Genomic DNA, 24,173 nt, shown 5'->3' on the forward strand with positions numbered 1-24,173 from the left:
TGGCTGTGCAATGACGTCGGCCAGTGCCTTCAGTACCCTTGGATGGAGCTCATCCGGGCCTGCCGACTTAAATGCATCCAGTTCCTCCATGTGCTTCTGCACCATCTCAGGGTCTACGCTTGGTAGTCTGTATAATTATAGTATTACTATAATACTCATTCTCATAACTTTAACATTTAGTGCTTCAGAGCAATACCTTGTTCTGGGAATTGAACATATACCTGTAAGAGCCCTAGCTCCAGAAAACTTTTTTTTCTAGCTAGACAAGACTGGCAAAAGGGATAGAAAACCCTGTTGTTATTTCCATTTTGCACATAGGGAGCTGAGGCACAGAGAGACTAAGAAGTCACTGGAAGTCTGTGATAGTCAAGAACTGAGCCCCAGTCTTCCAAAGCTCAATTCAGCTCTTTACTTAGCTCATTACCATCTTGTCTTCACACTTAACAAATTACTATTTTTGTTTCTAATTTCCTTTGACTTTCTGGGCTAAAAACTTCCTTCATAATCTAATTGCCCATGTCTCTATGGTTTCTTCTTCCTATACAACTGGTGCTCTTGCTGATCTGATCTGCCATTCATCCACAGAAGGCAATTTAAACCCATTTCCAACAAAATATTCAAATCCTTTTCTGGATCAGGGCTTTGAGAACAGATTTACAACCAATATTTTCACCTGTTGTTCCACCAGATAATTCTTTCAAGTAAGCCATGGTCTTTTAAGCTGCTAAAATTAATAATTCAAGATTTTCCTCCTAATGTAAATTCAGATAGGTTACAATATGAACACAGATCAGGGCTGTCCATCTTCTCAGTGGCTAGGGGGCCGCATGCTGCGGGGGGCACATCTATGCAGGTTACAGGCTCACCAGACCACACAATGTTCAGGCTCTCCCACCATCTCCACCACCACCCCACATACACAGGCTCCCCCTGCCACCATCTTGTCAACCCCACACTCTCCCTCTCAAGCCCTTGCTATCATGTGTGCTACCCCACCCCCGCCCACCATGCCCTCCTGCCCCACATAGGCTCCCCTGCTGCCATGTAGTCTCCCTGTGCTCCTGCCACCATGCACCCTCCATGAGTTGAGTTGGAACAGGAAGCACAAGCCAGAGGAGGAAGAGGGAGCCTAAAGGGTCAGGCAGCAGGAGAAGCTGTAATGGTGGTGGGGGGGGGGGGGGGGGGGAAATGACACACAAGAGAGAACCCAGGGACTGTAGTTTAATCCCTCATGGGCTGTCCATGGCTCACAGATCATGGTTGGACAATCTTGACATAGATGATTCTTGGATTTGTCTAAGCTTCCTGAGATATAGCTGAAGCTGATGCATGTTTTTAAACTGTACACAATTATATCACTCTGGTCACCCACCTACTTATTTTAAAGTAGTTCAGACATAGTTGTATATACACAAAAGAGACAATTTCCTGCCTGAAAATCTTAACTGGAACACAGATAACTATGTGTGCAACACAAAGATATTAGATTAGATACAAAATTTCAGTCCTCTGGACTACTTCTAGGAACATAATACTACTTACAGAAACATATAATATTCTTTTTCTGTTCTATAGCATTGTTTGTCAGTAGTAGATATGAGAAATAAGCCACAATGTAACCAAGAGGCAACCAATTCATGTGGCCAACTGCATTTATTCCTCTAACGTCTGGATACTGAACTGAGACAATAAATTATATTAGCAGGAAAAACACATATTATAGGTTGATTTCACAAATACGAAAATGCTGTAACTGCAGAGGGCATGAAAGAGCTACTTCAATACTGCAGTTACAGTAAAACACAGTGATGTGTTTTGCTTAAATAACATTTTTTCAAGTATAGCTGCTTCAACTTGGAAGTTGAAATAAGTGTGATTTCTTCTGTGCTGTGTAATTAACATGTTATATAAGGAAAATCAACCTATCTAATTCTCTGTGCTTGTTTGGGGGTGTAATGAGACCAGATCAGAGCCCTGGGCCCAGCCACTCCTACTCAGGGATCAGGGCAATTCATTCCCTCAAGCTGCAGGGAAACAGGTGCCAGCTGCAGCCAGGCTAGATACTGCTTTTGGGCCCAACTGGTCCTAACAGGGCAATCAGGTTTACCCCAGCTTTTGGTTCACCTCAGCTCCAGCTCCCTGGGAACCCACCCCTGGACTTTGCCACATCTAAGGTGATCCATGTTCCTAATATGGGGGAAGGAGAAAGAAAATAAGAAAAATATGAGCCTAAAGAACATAAAGTACCAGGCTTACACAGTGATATTCCAAAAGGTGATTTCTTACTGATAGCAATAGCTATTAATATTATTGCATGCATTCTCATCAATGCTTCTAGTCAAAGGTAAAGGCCTGGCTAGAAGCAGATGCATCTTAGAGATCAACACATGGCTGCAGAGATGGTGTTACAACAATGGCTTTGGCTTCTTCAACAGTGAGGTTGTCTTCCAAGAAGGACTACTGGGAAGACATGGGATGTACTTCATAAACACATGGAGGAGTGTCTTCTTTTACAGGCTTGCTAACCTAGTGAGGAGGGATTTAAACTAGGTTCACTGGAGGTTGAAGACAAAAACCGGGAAGTAAGTAAAGAGCCTGTGAACCTAGGTAAAAATTTGGTTAAGGGAAGCAGCAGTGGAAGCTTTAGCAATGTTCTCAGGGTAAAGATAGGACAGTCAGTTAGAGACCTGAAGGGTTATATAGTAATGTGAGAATAATGGGGAATAAACAGGAAGAATTGGTGGTTCTAATACAATCAAGGAATTATGATGTAATTGGGATTACAAAAATATACTGGAATAGTTCACATGACTGGAGTACTGTAATGCATGGATATAGCTTGTTGAGAAAGGATAGGCAAGGGAAAAAAAGAGGTGTTGCCCTATAAAGAAGATGCATACTATGAGTTACAGTATGAAGTGGAAGGTAGGCCAATTGAAAGTCTCTGGGTAACGGTCAGAAGGGAAAGCAACATGGGGGAGATGTCATACGGGGCATATAGGCCATCAAGAGAAGGAGGCGGACAAGCCCTTCTTTAAACAACTGATGAAAGCTTTGCTGCCGGACTGCAGGACTTGTTGCTCATGGTGGAATGTAATTATCATGACATTTGATAGGAGGGAAACAGCAGTGCATCAGCAGTCCAGCTAATTCTTCAAATGTGTTAAGGATACGTTTCTGATACAGGTACAGTAACTTTTTGATACAGTAGAGGAACCAACTAGGAGGGAGCTCCTCTTGATTTCCTATTCACAGACAAGGAGGAATTGGTTGGAATATGAAGGTGGAAGGTACCTTGGGTGGCAGTGACCACAAAATGAAGATCCTAAAGGGAGGCAGGAAGGAGAGCAGCTGAATGAAGACACTGGACTTCAGAAAACCAGACTTTAACAAACTCAGAGACCTGGATGCAGGCCTGAGGGGAATAGGAGTCTAGGAGAACTGGCTGTACTTTAAGAAAGCAGCCAGGCTAGATACTGCTTTTGGGCCCAACTGCAGTATCTAGCCCTCTTAAGGGAGCAGGAACAAGCTATCCTGATGCAATGAAAAAATGAGAAGTAAAACAGGAGACTAGCCTGGCTAGACAGCAATCTAAGTGCAATGGTCATTTGCTATGATTTCCACACTAAGTGGAACCTTGATCATATTACTAGGGAAGAGTATAGGAGTATTGCATGGGCATATAAAGAGTAAATTAGGAAGGCCAAGGCATGATTTCAGATACAGCTGGCAAGGGATATAAAAGGAATTCTACAAGTATGTTAAGAGGAAGACCAAACAAACTGTAGGCCCTTATGGAATTCAGAAGGCAATCTAGTTACAGATGAGGCAGAGAAGGCTGCACTGATGAGGCAGAGAAGGCTGCACTACTAAACGCCTTTTCCAGAGGTATAGCAATGCCAGAGGAGCTGTGGCCAGGGCAGCTGACACATGGGGGCAATGGCAACCACAGGTTGCTGCAGTGCCACTAGCATGATCACATGGCTGTGGCAGCAGTATTTTTGTCTGCCTCCTCCATCAAGTTGGTGTCCAGAGCAATCCCACTTACCCTGCCTTAGTTATGCTACTGGCTTTTTTTTACTTCAGTCTTCACAAATAGGGTCAGCTACCAGATGATCAATGCAGTTGGCAGCAAACATAGGGAAGAAAATAAAACAGCCTAGAGTAGTGGCAGATCAGGTTAGGGATTATTTAGAAAAGCGAGATGCTTTCTAGTCATCAGGGCCAGATGTGATGAGTCCTAGGGTACTTCTTGATACAGGTGGTAGAGACCTGAAAGAGTTGGTAGAAGTAATTTCAGAGATACTATGTCCATGTCTACATGAGATGCTTACTGTGCACTAGCCTGTGACTACTGCACAGTAGTGTTGCGTGGCAGCAAGCATGATGCGACACTACTGCACAGTAGTCTTGGGTTACTGCAGAGTCAGTGTCACAAAAAAGCCATTTGGTGACACTACTGTACAGTAACTCCAGTTACTGCACAGTCAGTGTTTTGTGTAGATGTGGCCATTAATGGCAATTTGAAATTCACCAATTTCCAGCAACAAGTAATGCTATTTATAGCATACAGTGCTTCACAGTTCAGCTGTTTTTCTAATGCTTTTCTGCTGCTCATAAACTTTGCAGTGAACTTGGGTTCAGATTTAAGAATCCCAGGCTGATTTTTGCATGAACTGCTATTTAAGGTATTGAACATGAGCCCAATTATGAATCGGGCATTGTTTGGGCATTTTGGCCAGGTTTGGTAATTTGTGTAAGCCTGCAGCATGTAATATGCAGGACACAAACTCACAGAAACCAGGAGTCTGCATGAAAATGTGAATTGCAGAGAATTTAACTCAAAGCATATATTGTCAGCAAGGTTACTCCATTGTATCATCGCAAATGACCATTGCACTTATGTCCATCCTCATGGATGGTTTATCAGCTGGCAGCTTGTTCCCAGAAAGCAGCCTAGTAAGGTTGAGGAGCTAATTTGTACACAAGGATCTTCTTAACTTATTGTATTTTTCTTTTTTCATGATTAGTTACTGAGGATTAATTGACAAAGTTGCAGCCTAAAAGATTTGCAAGTGTTTAGCAAAGAAAGCTAGGCTGGAATGTTTGTTGGGGGTCCTCTTTTATATTGATGTTCAAGTTTCCCTTTTAAATTTTGTTCTCTTGCTCGTTCTTTTGTTTTATAAATTATGTCCTCTTTTGTGAACTGCTCTGAGCCTTTGTTGGGAAAATCAAATAAAATACATACGTACATCCCACTCCTCAGTATTTTCAGGTTTCACAGATTCAGACTTGATCTTCTTGCTTATATCATCAGTACCCCTATTTCTCACTAATCAGCTATTAGAGAGAAAAGGGATTGGAAATCAATTAAGTTTGAAATTAAAACAGTTTCTTAGCAGTATTTGTCTTTGAATTGACCTCAGATAGGAATTTTTAAGAAGTCCATCAGGCACCACCAGATGGTGCTTTGCTGCCACTGGAATTTGTACTCTTAACAAGAGGAAGCAATCATGCCCAGGTATTGTGAAGCTTTGAATAAATCCTGCATCTTCAATTTCTGTGTAGCTGCTAACACAAAGGTGAACATTAAAAAAGTGGGATTAAATAAGGAAAGCAGTTGTTTTTTAAACAGGGAGAGGTAAAATGGCTTTTGTATTGTGCACTCAAGGCATTATGAAGCTTTTGTTTAAATACCCATCATAATAGGACTTATTTGATTTGGTGCTAAGCAGCCACTCCCAAAATATCTTTTAGACATTTAGTTTCCTTCCTGCCTTTTCTTTACCTGATGTACTGTATTAGAATGTAGTTCAGTTTCCTGGGCAGTTTTAGAAAGATCATTTTCACAGAGGCTTATATTTCAGTGCACACAAGAACCTAGGTCATTTCAGTGCATAGGCTATAAACACTGCACATGATAGGTAAGCTGGAGTTCTGGAGAGCTTTATAATGTATAATCTTATTTTCCTTTACTTATGCACATAGCTATTTCTGAAGAAGGTCCTTATCAGTGTCAGAAATAGTATTATGCATCAAGTGCCTCCCTACTCAACTCTCCAATATTTGGCTGTGGTATAAGCAAACAGCTCAAGATGCAGCACAGTTAACAGCATCAATAACATGGTTATATGTAGTGATAACTAAATATAGCAGGAGAGCACAGATGCAATGTATACTTGAGGACACTGTAAGCAACTTATTCTGTTGATTGTGATGGGTTTTGGATCAGGCCCTAAATGTGGTTTTGCTCTGGAGTACTGCTGACATAGCACTGTGGGGTTCCATGTGTATTGTCTCTGAACGACACCTGAATGATTGGTTGTGTATAAGTCGAAACATATTTTTTTCCAAACCCCAAAACTGCCGATTGTACCTGAATTCTGAACATGCTTATGTCTGCTCACCTTTGAAAATCTGTTTATTTTAGTTACTTAGATTTACATAAGGCTGGATATTTTAGCCAATCTGACCTAGAAGGAGACTGTCCCAGGCAAAGTGGGGCTCCTGACTGAGGCTTCACTCAGTTAATTAGTGATGTTCAGTATTGGTCCCAACAGCTGTCCATGGAGGAGGTCTGTCCCCTCAGGCAGCTGCTACTCATCTGTGCTCAGCTGGCAATGGAAGTGACATCTGCTCTCAGCCCCAGCTGTGAGGAGCACAGAGATGCCAAAGACCAAATGCCTCAGTTCTTGATCCAGGAGCCAAGGAAGGCTTACTTATGCCAGACCACGGCCTGGTTTTGAAGAGAGAGTTGTCTCTTTCAACGATGGTGGGCTGGGAGGACAAGAAGAGTGACAAACAAGGAGAGAAAGAAGTACTAGAGACAGAGAAGTGATGGAGAGAATAGAGGGAGAAACAGTGGTAGAGGGAAAGAAAAGAGTGGAAAACTTGCAAATGGAGGAAAAGAAAGGAGATTTGAAATGAGTGATTACCAGAGGGATGAAAATCAGGTGATATGAAATAGAGTGAAGGAGGACATGTTAAGAAAGAGGAAGAGACTCAGGGCGGTAAAGAAAGGAGATTAACCACTAGAGCTACACACCTTGCACAGCTCTACTGAACTAGGTAACTACCCACAACTGCCAGCATATTATAGTCAAACTAAGGCTAAGACTGAAAAAAATTCAACATGAATTAATATTCAAGGGGGCCTTCATCCCTGCAGCATCTGCCATCTGAAGAATTTTACTTGTACCTGTCTAACTGCCTTTTGCTCATTTCAAATGTCATAACCTTTTGCTTCTTTCTCTTTGTAACAGATTTAACTCTGCGAAGTGTTTTAATGTACCGCATACCTGAAAGGATAAGAGAAAGGTGATGTTTAAGGTAAAGTTGTATTATGTAATTTAATCTACAGGGAGATGAATGTATTACAGAGTACCATGCTATCTGAGGCTGGAAAAAACTTTATGAACAAGGGCCCTATTCAGCCCTGGCACAGAACTGGCATTTCATTTACTATTGTTATTAATTCATGTTTAATATTTATATTGCAGTAGCACCTAGAAGCCAAGCAGGTCAAAATACTGCTAGGCACCATACAAATCTGTTGGAAACAGTACTCCCTGCTTTGAAGACCTCACAGTCTGATAGACAAGGCAGAATAGGTAGATGAGATAAATAAGATATGGATTGGAGGAAATTGGATAAGAGAAAGCTACAAGATGGCAGTTGAACAAACAATCAATCATTTTCATCATAGTTGTTGGGCCCCTGGATATGTGGTATTACCCAGCCAAGGTATCTTAAGTCAGTCCATCTAGGCATCTCACCTGAAGAGATACTGATCAAATAATTTTAAGCAACATAATGAGTACGCATGTCTCACTAGGCAATTTGCATAAAAAACTTCAGCTACATACCTTGGCAAAGCCACCTGCAACGCTGTGGCAGATGTCAAGTTTATTATGTATAAAATTGTTTGAGAACTGCAGATTAAAAAAACTCAGTTTCTTAATTTCATGTGAAATTCTACTCGTATTGTAGGTGTTAACATAGATGGAAGAAAGCCACTTGGATTTTTTCAGTCACTTAGCATTAATTTCACTCTTTCATTCTTCACTATTGTAGATTACCATTTTACAGCCTGTTTTAATAGCTCTTATTTCATAATTGTTACTTTCTACATGCTAGATCTCTAAGGGTCATTTCACCCATTGGCATCTAAGTGGAATTCTGTCCAGTGTTGAAAATCCCTGAATGCATCTGTTCTTGCATTAAAACCCAGTCAGAAAAAAACAGGGAGGATGAGGATCTGCTCACCTCTTGAATTAACCATTTCTCAGGGACTCGAGCAGTATTGCTCTTAGGCACCTAAATCTATTTATGTATTTAATAGGTGGAATAGAACTTGGCCTAGGTGTTTATGGATTGCTTTAAAAGATTATTACAAAGAAAGAACAGCAATCATATAGTGAATTAACAACATGTAGGTGAAGTCTGTTATTTATCCTCTATTTTAGTTTAAATAACTATTCAACCTGTACTAATAACTTGAAACTTCATTTATTTCGTGCATGTTTCTTTTTAAGAGATGTTCCCAAACAGGCTGAAAAAAAATCATTTTCCATTATAGCAATTCATTGCATGAGGTATTTTCACTTGCATCAAAACCTGCTTAAATAGAGTTCAATGAAAAAACACAACTGAGTAAACCAAAAGAGGAAACGTTTTGTTTTATTATGCAAACAAAAATTATTTTTTGTTCATGAAAGTCAGCTTGTTGACTTCAGGGCTCTAATTGAAGGAACGTGGATGTAAATACTGTAGAATAAAACAAAAGATTTTTGTTTTCTCCCACATCTGTCTCTGGAGGAACTCATCATGGATTTTGCTTTAGCATTTTTTTAAATCCTAAAACAGGAACGTTCAATTTCTGGACAGTGAGGGGCCGCACATCATGTAGGTTGCAGACCCTGGGAGCTGCATGCTGCACAGGCCACAAATCCCAGGTCCTCTCTGCCAAGTCATCAGCCAGGATCTCCTTTACCCCCCCACTCCCTGCCACGCAGGCAGAGCAAGCAGCTCGGGTGTTCTGGCCCTGCGTGAAGCATGAGCAGTATAACCTCACGGCTGGATGTGCAGCCTGGACATCCCGACCCATCTCTTGCTGGGGGGAAAGGGTAGAGGGGGGCATCCTGGCTCTCCCTCCTGCCATGCATAGATGGTGCCTTCCCACTGACCTGCCCCCAGAAGCAGGGGAAGGAACCAGAAGCCAGAAGAGGAAGGGGGGAGCCTAGAGACCCTGGCTACCACAGCAGCATGAGCTATGGGGGTGTGGTGGCTCGGCAGGATCCCAGGGGCTACATGGTAACCCCTTGGCAGGCTAAATGCAGCCTATAAGCTGCCAGTTGGACAGCTCTGCCTTAAAGGAAAGAAGCAGTCAAATAAGAAAAAAAAATCTAACCAATAGCTTTCATGATATCTTTTACAAGCCTAGGAGCTAAAATACTGTACCACTCAATCTACTTATGCCAGTAAAATTCAAGAAGCTTATTCATAAGCAGCCCTCTTAAAAAAAAAAAATTAAAAAAAAATTCAAGGTAAGGTCCTCAGTTTCTCATGTTTGATTAGTCTACATATTTGTAGACATACAAAACAAATGTATATTCAAGGTACAATATTAATATATAATACATTATTGATATTTTAATATATTGTTATTACTATGTGATAATTTGAGAGGGGAGAGAAGCAAAAGAAACATGGCATTGACTGTACAAGCGCAGTTAGCCATATTGAGAAGATAATACCTGCAATGAAAGAAAATGTTTTGGATTTACGACAGGCCGTTCATAATTCATTTTTGTAACTTGTACTAGTAGAAATCATGGAATCAACATCTTGAAACAGAGTATTTCATCCTGTATCTTAAGAGCATCTCCTCACAGACCAAGCTCAAAGACCAAAGGAAGAAAATATAAATAGGTAGAAAGGAAAAACAAAATGTTATGCAGGAGAGGAAGGGGGAAGAAACCAGGAAGAAAAAGGCCTAAGGAAAACATTACAGAGGTAATAATACAGGGTAAGAAAGAGGCTCTCAATGCAGAATGAAATAGTAGGAAATCAGGGACATAAAGGGCAGAAAAGTAGGGAGGGGAGAAAAGGTGGGGGGAAAGAAGAATGTAAGAGGTCATGTAAGGCACAGGCACCTGATGAATCAGATGTCAGGCAGGTTGTAATGTGTCATAAAACCAATGTCTATATTGAGTCCATGATTTTTTGTATCCGGTAGATTTATTAAGTGAAGTTTGTAGGCTCGTCTATGGAAGGTGAGTAATTGTCCTGTGAGAAGTGTGCCCCCACAGGTAGTTGGGTATTCTTGTCTTTGATAGATTTTCGGTGTGCATTCATTCTGGTGTACAGTTGTTGTATGGTTTCTCCAATGTATTTTCCATCAGGGCATTTGGTGCACTGGATGAGATATATAACATTTCCGGAGGTGCAGATGTAGGATCTAGGAATGGTGATGGGGTGAATGGGGGGTCAGACTCGATGATCTATTGAGGTCTCTTCCGACCCTAACATCTATGAATCTATGATGGCTCTCTTGTGGGGTGTAGTTATAGTGGGGATGGTTGAGATATGTTGGCAGGTTTTGCATTTCTTGTCCTGCTGGCATGGTCTGGATTTATTCAGTGTGGTTTGGGTCATACGGAGTTTGCTTCTGATGATGAGGTTAGCAAGGTTTGGTGCTTGTTTGAAGGCTAGAATGGGTGGTTCTGGGAAGATCTCTTTAACAGAGGGGTCTTCTTCCAGTATGGGTTGCAATTGTTTGAGGATTTTCCATGTAGATTCCAGGGAAGGGTGATATGTCATAACTAATGGTGTGTAGTTTGTGGGGATGTTTTTTGTACTGCAGCAAATCTTCATGAGGTATCCGGGTGGCTCGTTCAAAAGCGTGATCTATCTCTCTGGATGAGTGTCCTTGTTGGCTGAAGGCCCTTTTGAGATTCGTGAGGTGGCAGTCACAAGTATTCTCCTCACTGCAAATGCGGTGGTATTGGAGAGTTTGGCTGTATATTACAGCTTTGTTGGTGTGTTTAGGGTGATTGCTGTTTCTGCGTAGATATGTATGTTGCTCCATGGGTTTCTTATATATAGTGGTTTGAATTTTACCATCTTGGGTATTGATCATGTTGTCCAAAAAGGAAATGCTGGTGTTAGAGTATTCAAGCAATGGTCTGACAGAGGGGTGATGATTGTTGAATTTTTGGTGGAAATCAGAGACTACATCCTCTCACACTTTGAGATTCTCTCATTCCTGTTTTCCTGATCTCCAACTATTTTCTTTTTCACTGACAGCCTCTTTTCCACCTTGTATTCTATCATGGTAATGTCCCCCTTTAGCTTTTTCCCCCCCTGCTCTCTTTCCCCTCCCCTCTCTACTTTACCTTTTTGTTTTTCTAACTTCTACCTATTTACATTCTCAGTGACATCTTGCCACACTTTTAGCTTCTCTCATTTCTTGGAGTCTCCAAACAGCAGAGACTCCCCATGCCTAATGAAGGGTGAATGCGGCCAAAAGCTTGCTAAGAACTTTTTTCCAATTACTCTGTTGGTCTAATAAAAGATATCACATCTACTCAAAGAACCTTGCCTGGATAAAATGTACTAATTTTCATGTAGAGACCAACAGCTGTGCTTTAAGATCATATTCACTGACAGAAAACTTTATTAATGCAGATCTTAAAGAACAACATATATGTTATCTAGTCAAAGAAAAAATTGTACTTTGCTTGAATGCTAAGGTGACCCATGTGTACTTTCTGGAAACATTTAGAATCTTGCAGGTACCTCAAAACACTATGTCAAAATATAACACTCAGTATACCACACACAACGCCTGTTTCCTTTAAATTGTCAATGTTAGAAATACATTTTAACTACCAAAATTATGTTGACAATAAATAAGTCTGTTAGCAAACTTTCTATGTCCACTGTTTCATCATGAATAATGTGTTTTGTGAATTTTTGTCAATGCATAATAAAATAGAAATACTTCCAACAACTACATAGGTTTTAAGTATTCATGCTACCAACAACTGGCCAATCAGCTCAGGGTTTCTGTCCTTTATTAATGCAGAGATAATGGTAGCAGCAGAATTTACAGTCTCCTGAAGCTGTGGATCATCCTGAAATAAAAAAGGGAAAACATGTGAGCAAACTTGAAAAAAAACCAAAAACCTATGCTAATCCATTTTTAACAAAACACAATTATATTATGATGTCTGAAACAATGGAAGCTATATTGTTTTACTAATACCAAAACTTTCAGAAAAATCTATGCTTTTTAGAATAGAATTTTCCATACCAGTATAAAATTCCCAATCCATTCAAAATAAAAAACTGTAGGCAGAAACAGAATTTAAGAAATAGATGTGGAATACATTTTAATTATTTCAAGGTATTGATGCTGAATACTCTCATTTCAGAAATGACCAAAACAAAACCCTGGCTTAAAATAGAGTCATTCCACTCAAACTGTATTTGAAACCTGAGTATTAGTCCAGATCCTACAAGGGGTTTCAAAACAAGCAGAATCAAAATCTATGATCTTTACACCCTCAAACTTGGCTTTGAGAAATCTGGATCAAAATGTAAGCTCCTCTAAAGAAAAACATTTAAGCATGTACTTAATCAAATGTATAAATCCATCCTTAGTCAGCATAGAACTTAAAGCCCATTGAAGTCTAACTGATCTGTGTATTAGTGGTATGGGCCAGTCTTTGTCTAAAACACTCTAAGCAGCAGGTGTACTCGTGCTAGAGAAGTAAAAAAGCCAATTACAGATAAGACATGGTACAAGCAGATCAGATTTTCCAACGGACAGCATGTGAGCTTTACAATTTCCAAAATGACATGCACATATAGACAAATACTATCTGTGCTATTCATTTTGTCCTGGGAGACTTGCCACAATCCCAGGAGAAAACACACATGTACAGATGTAGAGACAACACAGGTGTACAGCGTTTCTACTGGGAAAGCAAATGTTTGTACATGCCGTGGCTTCTCTCAGAAGAGAACACAGTCCTTCAGCATCTCCCCCTGAGGCTAGGGACAGACATTCAAAAAGCCTGAGCCTGAATTGATTCAATCTTTGCAGGTTAATCTAACCTGGCTAGGCTGAATCACACTGAAACTGCACAGACATCCCAGAAATGAGGCAGATGCCTGCAGTGGCTCAGGCTAGAAGCTGGGTGGCGCTAGAACATCCCTCCCTTCCCTTGCACAGGTCTGAGCTGAGGGGGCGTGGCTAGGCTCTGGCAGGATTAGGGAGGGGTCCCCCCACTTCCTTGATAACAAAGCATTTATCAGCTCTGTTATCAGCATTTATCATCCCATCAGAAAACAAACAGCCTCTCTGGTTGGTTCAAACTCTTCTTAAACAAAGAAGGAACGAGGGACATTACTAGCTGAGCTTTGATTAGCTCCAAAAAGCCCTAAACTGACACTGCTGTCTGCCACAGCATGGACCGTAGTAGCCAGCATGTCGTCTGCTAGCTAATGCTGAGGTGTCTGTGTAAGGCAGAGGGGATGCGGGGACATCCCTGCTTAGTAGGGAGTGGGGAGGAGAGGGGAAAAGTAGGGGGATTGCAGGAGGAAACCAGGCAGACATTGCTGTGTCTGCAAGTCTCTGCCGGAGCTGCAGCCACAGAGTAGAGGCGAGAGGCCAGCTCTGCTGTGGAGCAGAGAGCCCTGCCCAGCCCAGAGAGCATGCCGGGATGCTGGGGAACTCTGGTTTATCTTAAACCAGCAAGGTGTCTGAGACAGACACTGCATAAACCGGTTTGAGCCAAATCCGTTAAGTTCATCCAACCAGGTTTATCTCAAATCGGTTTCAGCCATTTTCAAACCAGTTTATGTGCACTGAACATCTGTTCTGTTACAGGTTTAACCCACTTTCTGATCACTTAAACTGGTTTGTGTGTAATGCCTGTCTCTAGCTTGGGAGTCAGTGTGTCACTCACTGGACTCTGCTCCTTCGGTAGGAAGCAGAACTCACCCCCCTCGCAATCCCCATATTGTGCTGCAGGGAAACATGGGATGACCATGGGCCTCTAACTGCAGTGTCAGCACTGCAAGCCCTCCACTCTTCAGGACCACTCTTCAGTTCTGTACACGCAGCAGAGTAAAGGTAAGATTCTTTACCAAGAGAACAAACTCAAGAGAATTCCCCCAGATTATCTGAATGCGTTTATGCAGCTTCTGCCTCCGCATAGGGTAGATGTTGATAGATATAGTGAGGCACAAAATATTTAGTAGGAGCAATATCTGTGAAGTAACAGAAGAACACTCAGATATCAAGGCTCCTAATAAAAATCAAAAGAGCAGATGCTGACTGAAAATGCTTAATTTAAGGAACAAATATAGGAGTAAAGGGCAATGTAAAAGTTAGTTAAAGATGAAGGTAACATCAAATGTTGTATAAGGAGAAAGCCTACAATCTGGAGTAGAAATAAAGGAGTTAGAGGTTGGGTGTCAGCCTGAGTAACGATGAGAAAAAATAAGTTATTAGATGAGCAGTGGAGAAGCTTACTAACTTTCTCGTTTAAGAAAATAATGGTACAGCAGAGGAGGTTGGTGCAACTGGAACAGAAGGTTAAAGTATGCTGTTTATGCCCAACCCATTAGTTGTTTTGGAAATACAGATGATTAGATCTGACTAAAATATGCCCTAAAATTCCATTTATGGAGGAACAGTGAGAGTTTATACCAAGCAAGCCCTTAGTCATTTTAGACATTTTTGATATGGGAGGAAGATTAGTCAATGGCATTTGCTTATAGCTTGTCTAACACTATAAAGAACAAAAATAATTAACGTATGGTGATTAATGCTTAATTGGTGATTTACACTACTCTTGAAATCCCGCAGCAGCAGCTTCCCCTCTCCACTGACCACTCTCATTTAATTTGGGGCAGCTGTTTGGGAAGTCTTTCACAACTACAGATGTTACGTTTTCCAAATGGGCTTCTAGCCATATCTGAAGTTGGCTGAAGCTGTATACTTTTTTCTTCTTTTCAAAAAAAGGAAAAAAAATGGGGCGAGGGGGAAAAATCCACCTGGCCAGGAATGCTCTTACTGTTTCTCCTAATAAATCTTTCCACATCATTTATACACATTCCTGTGTAGTAATAAATTCTTCAAGTTTTTGAACATGAAAGGAAGCAACACAAGGAAATTTAGCTTCCACTATTTTAAAGGAAGAGATTTAAAGTGACTCTGTGGAATTCAATTCAGTTGAAAAGTCAGCTTTAGTAAAAAGTTTTCATCAAATCTAAAACTAATTACAAGATTTTAATGATTATTTTCAAATTGTCAAAGAGACTTTTCCAAAAATAAAACCAAAAAACCCTCTTACATTATACACGCTCTCTCTTATACTTGCAATCCACACATGCTATGGCACTATGCTGAATAGAGGTTGCTGAAACAGAAACTGATTAGAAACTGGCTTGTCTGTTTTCATTTGTCCAGTAGAAGAGAGAGACAAAAAAGTATAATACAGCATATAGTATAATACATATTGGTATTTAATGTATACATTATGTGTACTTAGAACAATGCACCAGTACAGGCTGGGGGCTGACTGGCTGGGCAGCAGCTCTGCAAATAAGGACCTAGGAGTTACAGTGGATAATAAGCTGAATATGAACCAACAATGTGCCCTTGTCACCAAGAAGGCTAACAGCATACTGGGCTGCATTAGTAGAAGTGTTGCCAGCAGATCAAAGGAAGTGATTATTCCTATCTATTCAGATGTGGCTTCACTAGTCCTGGAATACTGTGTTCAGTTGTGGGGCTCCCACTACATAAAGGATGTGGACAAGTTGGAGAGAGTCCCGTGGAGGGCAAGAAAAATGGTTAGGGGGCTGGGGCACATGACCCATGAAGAGAGGCTGTGGGAACTGGGCTAATTTAGCCTAGAGAAGAGAAGACTTAATGGGGAATTTAATAGCAGCCTTCAACTACCTGAAGGGTGGCCCCAAAAAGGATGGAGCTAGACTGTTCTCACTGGTGGCAGATGACAGAACAAGGAACAATGGTCTCAAGTTGCAAAGGAACTGCTTCAAAAGCAAGGGAAGCAAGAGAAATTTAGGCTAGATATTAGGAAAAACTCTCTCACTGGGAAGGTAATAAAGCACTGGAACAGGTTACCCAGGGTGGTTGTAGAATCTCCATCCTTTGAGGTTTTTGAGATCCAGCTAGACAAAGCCTTGGCTGGGATGATGTAGTGGGGGATGCTCCTGCTTTGAGCAGGGGGTTGGACTAGATGACCTCCTGAGGTCCCTTTCAACCCTAATTTTCTACAATTCTATGATACAGATAAAGTTATGTCAGTTAATTTATCTTTCTTTCTTTTTTTAACTTCTAATAATTTAAACTGTAATTGTTGAGGAAATCTACTGAATCTTTCTAATATGACATTAGCCTATTGTTTGTTTGTTTTTTAATTACTCTTTAAGAATGATAGGAACAAAGACTGATGTTCTGATGGCAGATCAATCTAGTCTGGTATCCTGTCTTTGACCATAACTAGTTGCAGATATTTCTTACATGTTATTTAAAAAAATATTACAGGAAACTGTTATCATTGTTGTGGGGAATTTATTATAAACCTCAAGAAGTTGATGGAGCACGTAGTCTGATGTACCTCAGAAATATCTGTCTTGGTAAAGGACAGTCTCATTACTCATATTGTTGTCCCTTCTTTTACTGATGGGGTCCCATTTTGATATCTGTGCCTCTTCTCTGTTGAACAATGTTGTATCAAATATCCCAGGCCTTGCAAGTCCTTGCTACCCTTTTGTGAAGAAATCATTAACACAGACTGCAAAATTTAAATTACAAAAACCTGAAAAACTTTAGAGCCCACCCAATTCTTATATCAGTAAGGGTGGAAACACATTTCATCTGATGTCTCATTTGTGCTGCTATACAAATGTTTATGGTGACACAAATCCTAAGCAACTAGATGTTGATACCCTTTGTTGCACCACATGAAAGGAAAATTAGTGGTGCAACAAAAGCTGGTAATAGATTCTGCTGCTTTCTTGCAGTGGATGTCTATTATCTCTGTAGCCGGAGAGTACAAATAGCTTGAGCTGCTTGCTCTCTCCCACCACCAGAGAGGTGCTCTGGGAGCCCAAAGAGCATTAATTAAAGTTCCCCTTTCCCTCCCCGAAATTCCCGGAGCATGTGTAAAAACGCCCTAAATGAATAGCTGAAAATCTCAAGTGTATCCTGACAGCAGTCATTCTGCTGCTGCTGCAGTGTCATTTCTGGCAGTAATGGTGAATAAAACTGGAAGTGCATACAGAGAGACATCAGTAAGGATGCCAGGGCCTAGCTAAACTATCTGACACCTAAACTCACCCCATGCTGCCATTAAATATCCTTTATATTCAATGGAATAGTACTAAATCTTGCAAAAATATCATTATTAGTTGCAGGAAGCCAAATAATCAAGTGAAGCCATATTTTCACATGTTTAGTTGCTTGAGAAGTTTTTCGGCTTACTGTAGTCATGGTACAAAACAGGATGTGGGAACACACCGATTAATAGAGATCCTGAATGCATCCCCCAACAATTATACTATTGCCCACTCATTATTCAGTCTAGTAAAATCAAAGAAGAAAATGTCCTGTAGCATACTGCTGCTTATGGATTAACACTGGTTATTTTACCTGTCAGCAAAACCCTTAAAGACAGAGACTGAACTGTCACATTCAGAGGCAGCAGTGTCTTTTATGGATTAATATGTTCAACATTCCCCAATTCACCTGAAGTGGTATCACCTAAAAAAGACCTTTTCTTATTCATAGTCTATTCATGTCAACCAGTTGAGTTAAAATAATCTCTTGTAAAATCCCATTTCTTGGCTATTACTAATAGGATTTTTCTTCTTTAAACAGATGATTAACTACATTTATATACCCAGAACAAAACTTTTACTGCTTTGTATTTCATAGTTTCATAGTTTTAGGGTCGGAAGGGACCTAATAGATCTTCTAGCCCGACCCCCCGCCAGGGCGGGAGAACAACAAAAAACCCTAAAAACAAAAACGGGACTCAAATGAGTCCAGCCAGGTAGGCATCCAGCCTCTTCTTAAAGACCCCCAGGGTAGGGGCCAGCACCACCTCCCTTGGAAGTTGGTTCCAGCTCCTAGCCGCCCTAACTGTGAAGTAATTTTTTCGGATGTCCAATCTGTACCTCCTCTCCATCAACTTGTGCCCATTACTCCTTGTTATGCCAGCGGGGGCTAGGGGAAACAGCGTCTCCCCCAAACCCTTCTGGTTCCCCCTAGTGAGTTTATAGATGGTCACCAGGTCCCCCCTCAGCCTTCTCTTGTGGAGGCTGAATAGGTTCAGGTCCCGCAGTCTCTCCCTGTAGGGTCTGCCCTGTTGTCCCCGGATCATGCGGGTGGCCCTCCTCTGGACCCTCTCCATGTTGTCCACATCCCTCCTGAAATGGGGTGCACAGAACTGGACACAATACTCCAGCTGCGGCCTGACCAGCATCGCATAGAGGGGGAGGATCACCTCCCTGGCTCTACTCGAGCCACCTGTGCACCTGTGGATGCACGACAAGGTCCGGTTAGCCCTGCCAACCATGACCTCGCATTGTCGGCCCATGTTCATCTTGGAGTCAATAATGACACCAAGATCCCTTTCCGCCTCCGTGCTCTCAAGTAGGGAGTTCCCCATCGTATAAGTGTGCTGCTGGTTCCTACTACCCAAGTGCAGCACCCTGCACTTGTCCGTATTGAAACACATCCTGTTCCTGTTTGCCCACCCCTGTAACCTATCCAGATCCTTCTGCAATCTCTCTCTCCCTGCTAGCGTGCTCACCTCCCCCCAAATTTTGGTGTCATCAGCGAATTTAAACAGGTTGCTTTCCACCCCAACATCAAGATCGCTGATGAAGAAATTGAACAGCGCAGGCCCCAGGACCGAGCCCTGGGGGACTCCACTACCCACCTCCCCCCAAGTCGAGTATGATCCATCCACCACCACCCTCTGAGTGCGACCCTTCAGCCAATCTGCAATCCATCTGACTGTGTAGGCATCTATGCCACAGTCGCCTAGTTTATTAATTAGGATGGGGTGAGAGACGGTGTCAAAGGCCTTGCTGAAGTCCAGAAAGACTACATCCACCGCGACACCTGCGTCCATGGCCTTTGTGACCTGATCATAAAAGGCAATCAGGTTGGTCTGACATGATCTCCCCCTAATAAATCCATGCTGATTGCCCCTGAGCATCATTTCTGATGCCGGCCCATCACAAATGTGCTCCTTGATGATCTTCTCAAAGAGTTTCCCCAGGATTGAGGTAAGACTGACGGGCCTATAGTTGCCCGGGTCCTCCCTTTTCCCTTTCTTGAAGATGGGGACCACATTAGCTACCTTCCAATCGTCTGGCACCTGGCCCAAGCACCACGATCGCTCGTAGAGCCGTGCCAGGGGCCCTGCAATAACCCCAGCTAGCTCCCTCAGCACCCGGGGGTGGAGAGCATCCGGACCCGCTGACTTGAACGCGTCCAGCCCCTCCAGAAGCTCTCTAACCCGGTCCTCCCCAACCTGAGGTCTGAAGGCGATCCCCTCGCGTCCGGCTTCTATCACAGCAGGGAAGTCCCGGTCCCTGCACAAGAAAACGGAGGTGAAGAATTGGTTAAAGAGGTCCGCTTTATCCTCTGACGCAACCACCAGATTGCCCCGCATATCCTGCAGGGGCCCCACATTACCCGGCGCCTTCTTCATCCTCCCAATATATTTGAAAAAGGACTTTTTGTTATCCTTAATCCTGGACGCTAATCCGAGCTCTATATCCGCCTTGGCCTTCCTAACAGCCCGCCTGCAGGCCCGAGCAGAGGAGGTATACTCCTCTTTGGAGATTACACCCCCCTTCCACCGGGCGTACGCCACCCTTTTGGCAAGCAGGCATTCCCGGACACCCTTGGTGAGCCAGGGGGGCTTTTGGACACTCCTGCCCGCCTTGCTTCTTGTCGGGATGGACACCCCTTGGGCCCCGAGTATCGTTTCCTTAAGGAACGACCACTCCTCTTGGACGCTGAGTTCCTCTGCCCTCAAGGACCCCAGTTCCTCTCCCACTAATCTCCTCATCTCACTGAAGTTGGCCCTCCTGAAGTCTAGGGCCACCACCTTGCTGCGGGCCCTTGACACTCTACGCTGGATGGTGAATTCCAGCACGCGGTGATCACTATTGCCCAGGTGGTCAAGAACCTGGAGGCCTCTTACCAGGTCGTCGCCTGCGGCCAGGACCAGGTCCAGCAGGGCATCTCCTCTGGTGGGACTGTGCACCTCCTGAATCAAGTGGAGGTCCTGCAACTCGGCCAAGAACCTCCTGGAGCGGTCCGTCCCGGCTGACTGCTCCTCCCAGCAGATGTCCGGGTAATTAAAATCGCCCATGACAACTACATCCCTTGCTTTTAGTGTCTCTGCAAGCTGGCCTGAAAATTCCCTGTCCAGCTCCTCCTCTTGATTGGGGGGTCTGTAATAGACCCCCACCATCAAATCCCTTTGTTTGTATACATAAATATCCTTTCCAGTATATTTATGTATACTGGAAAAGAAAGTACTTAGAAACATTGCCAATATCACAAACCATAAATCCACACAACAGCATTTGGATTAAAAAATAAAATGTCCACTCCGTCTGTAATTAAATAATAAAAATATTGAACATAGCATAACCGTATGACGATTTTAGCTCCTATTCACAATATGCATGTTGTAGAGATATTAGATATAAATATTTTTCTGATTTGCAGACTCAGACTGTGAATAGATGTAGAACAGAGTTATAGAATTTGGAATATACAATGTGATATCTCACAATGGCATATTATGTAAAAAAAATCTGGGAGGATATTTGAATATTTATTAAATTCTTTGAACTGTTCGTTTCTCTAATATGTTTTTCCAACTGGAATATTCTCCGATATACAAATATGTCACCGTTAATATTAAACTAGCTTAGTTTACGGATAGTTTAAGGATAATTTATGAACATTTAAACTATGGTCACTTGCTTGACAACTAAGCCTATTACCCCTAGTTAAAAAAAATCCTGTACAAGTGGTCTTTGCTTTGTAGACCCACAACCCTTTATATTCAAAGAAAGAAAAGCATAACTTATTTTGCAGTTTGCTTAACAATCAACTTTCTAATTAAACAGACTCTTTAAAATATGTTTTACATATGTATTTTTAAATCCTGCAACTGTGGCAGTAGCATTAGCTTTAAGGTTGATAGGGAAGATACAACCTTCTAATCCCGAGATGAGATTGTACCAATTTAAGACAGCTTCAGTACTAATTCCATGTGAAGGAGGTACTGGTGCCCTTTTGTTGAGCCACTTAGAAACAAAGGCAAAGTGAATACAGAAACTCTGCTGTGGAGTTAATGGCAGAAACACTAGGTGAATCTACACAAGACACTTGACTGCACAGTAAAGCTAATTACTCATAGTAAGCATCACTGTTTACACATGCTGACCCAAATGCAAGTAGCAAATTAACTGCTGAGTAATTCTGCATAGTATGACACTTGTAGAGAGCAGACCAGGAGCATCAAAGTTGGTCCCAGTCAGCCAGGCAGCAGGGGGCGGGAGATTACTCCCTGCCCTCAGGAGCTGCCTGCTGCCAGAGTGGGCTCCACCACTGGAGCCCCGGTGGGGACAATGTCCCCTATGCCAGCAGCAGGGAGCTCCCATCCCCAACTTTGTCACTGCAGGAAAGTCTGAACATGCAGCCTGGACATGGCTGGGGACTGTTCTGTTTCGGGCAGTCCCCAGCTAGCTCTGGGCTGCATGCGTAGATTTCCCTGAGCAGCCTGGGGCTGGCTGAGAACTGTTCTAGTCAGGGGCAGGTCCAAGTCCCATGCCCCAGTTGGGTGATCAAGGCACGTGGCCTGGAAAGAGCTGCAGGGGAGGGGCAGGTCTCAGCCTCCTGCCCCAATCCACTGGTGGGGCAGCTAGCAGTGGGCCCCTGGCTGGGGAGGGAATCCCAAACTGGAAACCCCACCCAGCCAGGGGCTCACTGCTAAAGCCCAACTGGCTGACCTGCCCTTCCCCTGCAGCTAGTTCCAAGCTCCTGCTGCAAGGGCAGGTGGATATTGTCCTTTCCCAGGATCTGGTGGTGGAGCCCACCCTGGCAGCAGGAGCTCCCAGTGGCAGAAAGCAATCTCCCAACCCCCACCAGGAGACAGCTGTCTTCTGGACCTGTGTTCCCTGCCAGCCCCTGGGCTAGCACCCAGGAGAGCCTAGAGCTCCCTCCGGCCCAAAGTGAGCTTATTCTAGAGTAATTTACTCTAGAGTAAACCCACCCCACAGCTTTTGCGTGTGTACACGTGCCCACTATCTCTTGTATCTCTGAAAAATGGCAGCAAAGGTGTTTTAACTAAACCTCATTTACTGAACAACCTTTAGTTAAAGCACACCTGCCACCATTTTTCAGCACGGGGATGCCACACTCTGAGCTATTTAATTAGAGCAGCTCTTGAGCTGCTCTAATTAAAGCACCCCCCCCCACACACACACATGCACACACACTCCTGGAGTATGTATATAAACACCCTTAGATACCTCAGCCAACACAGGGAGAAGCACAAGCAGCAAAGAGGGAATGACCTAAACTAGTCAAGAGGAAATGTTAAGGGTAAGAATGCATTTTAAATCTTACTTATCTGGGGCTTAGGCATCTTACTCAGTGCTATTTGGAGACAACTCTCTCCACAGCCCAGAACCCTCTCCTGAACGTAGACACCTAAACCCTTTTCTTCAAAAGTCATCCTTTTCTTTCAAAGTGGGGAGGAAATATTGCTGTATACCCCTTTTATAAAACAGTTTAGCAGTTAGAGCAAACAACTAGGATGTGGGAAACCCAAGTTCTAGTCTTTCATGTGAGGGGGAGGATTCAACACCCACCTGCCTTCCCCCTCTCCCCACCCCTGGGTCTCCCAGAACAGGAACCTAACTACGATTGTATAGGCTATTCTCCAGTACAGGGTATCCTCATTTCTTCTTGTTGAAGGTAGTTTCACTTTACACTAAATTTTAAAAGACTGTAGGGCCAGAAAACAAAAGTATGCATACAAGTAAACATCTCTCTAGCTTAGTAGGCAAATTACTTACCAGGATGGGCGAAGACTTGACTTCCACACACTGCACAAGGACTATTTCAGCATATGTCCAATAACTGTTCAATAAAAAATACAGAACAGTCCTTGGAGCAAATGTGAGCCAAGTAGCTCAGCACTATCAAGACTTTCGTACTTCTGAGCAGTCAGAACAGAGGAACTTTCCACAAACTTTAAAGCTGAAAACTTATAGGGAAGGTTAGGAGACTCTGAAGACCTAACTTTTGGATTTAGGTGAACCACTCTTGAGTAAGGCCCCATTCAAGTGCCTAAGACCTTTCTGGATCTTAGCTTGCATGATTTCCCTACCGTTGCTTCCATATTTCTACATTTCTTGTAAAAAAAATTAAAATGTTCTGGTATTTCCTATAATCAGTAAAAGATTCTTGACAAAAAAACCTTCAACAACACTATAACACATGTTCTCATAATCCCCAGACTTTGTTGTTTAGGCACAGGTACTGGGAGTCAGTAGACGTGGGTGTTTTCATTGCCCATATGTACTACCCTCCAAAGTTACACTTCTGGCTAAAATGCCTGTGCTACCAGTTATCCCCAAAACATCTGCTGATAGCCCTCCACTATAAAACTGTTAAATAAAGTTACCTTATGCCTGAATTGGAAGCCAAGTCTGCCACTTGCATGAGACTAATATAAAAGTACTAGCAAAAATCCATTGCCTAATACTATCAGTGGTCGCCTTTTAAAGGTGGAGAAATTTTGTGCATAGTACATTTGAGGATTCTTTGGGGTGGTCTCTTGGTACTGTAATTGCCTAAAAAGAGCAGTATTTTCCTAAAAGCATTATGGTAGCGCATGCAAGCCACATCCCCAGATCAGAGTCTCTGTGGCAGGCACTGTAAAACACACTGTAGGCTTTCTGGGGTCAAGCATTGTTTCTTACGAGAAAAACAGACAAGACAGAGGCTGAGAGAAAGGAAGTATTCCTAGGGCACAGGAGATTAGTTTTCTTCTCCTCATGAGGTGTAAATGTTATTTCAGCAG

The 24,173-nt window shown here is 42.6% G+C and overlaps 1 protein-coding gene across 1 annotated transcript in view; it reads right to left on the reverse strand.

Moving 5' to 3' along the window:
* Positions 1-11,520: 11,520 nt before the first annotated feature.
* The window catches only part of ISPD (isoprenoid synthase domain containing), a 232,055-nt gene continuing 219,402 nt past the window's right edge, over positions 11,521-24,173 (reverse strand). Inside the window, exon 11 of the mRNA XM_006018934.3 lies at positions 11,521-12,137. Coding sequence (XP_006018996.1) covers positions 12,033-12,137 — 105 coding nt within the window. The 3' untranslated portion in view covers positions 11,521-12,032. The remainder of the gene's footprint in view (positions 12,138-24,173) is intronic.

Source organism: Alligator sinensis, unplaced genomic scaffold (assembly GCF_000455745.1).
Source record: "Alligator sinensis unplaced genomic scaffold, ASM45574v1 scaffold123_2, whole genome shotgun sequence".
NCBI lineage: Eukaryota > Metazoa > Chordata > Crocodylia > Alligatoridae > Alligator > Alligator sinensis.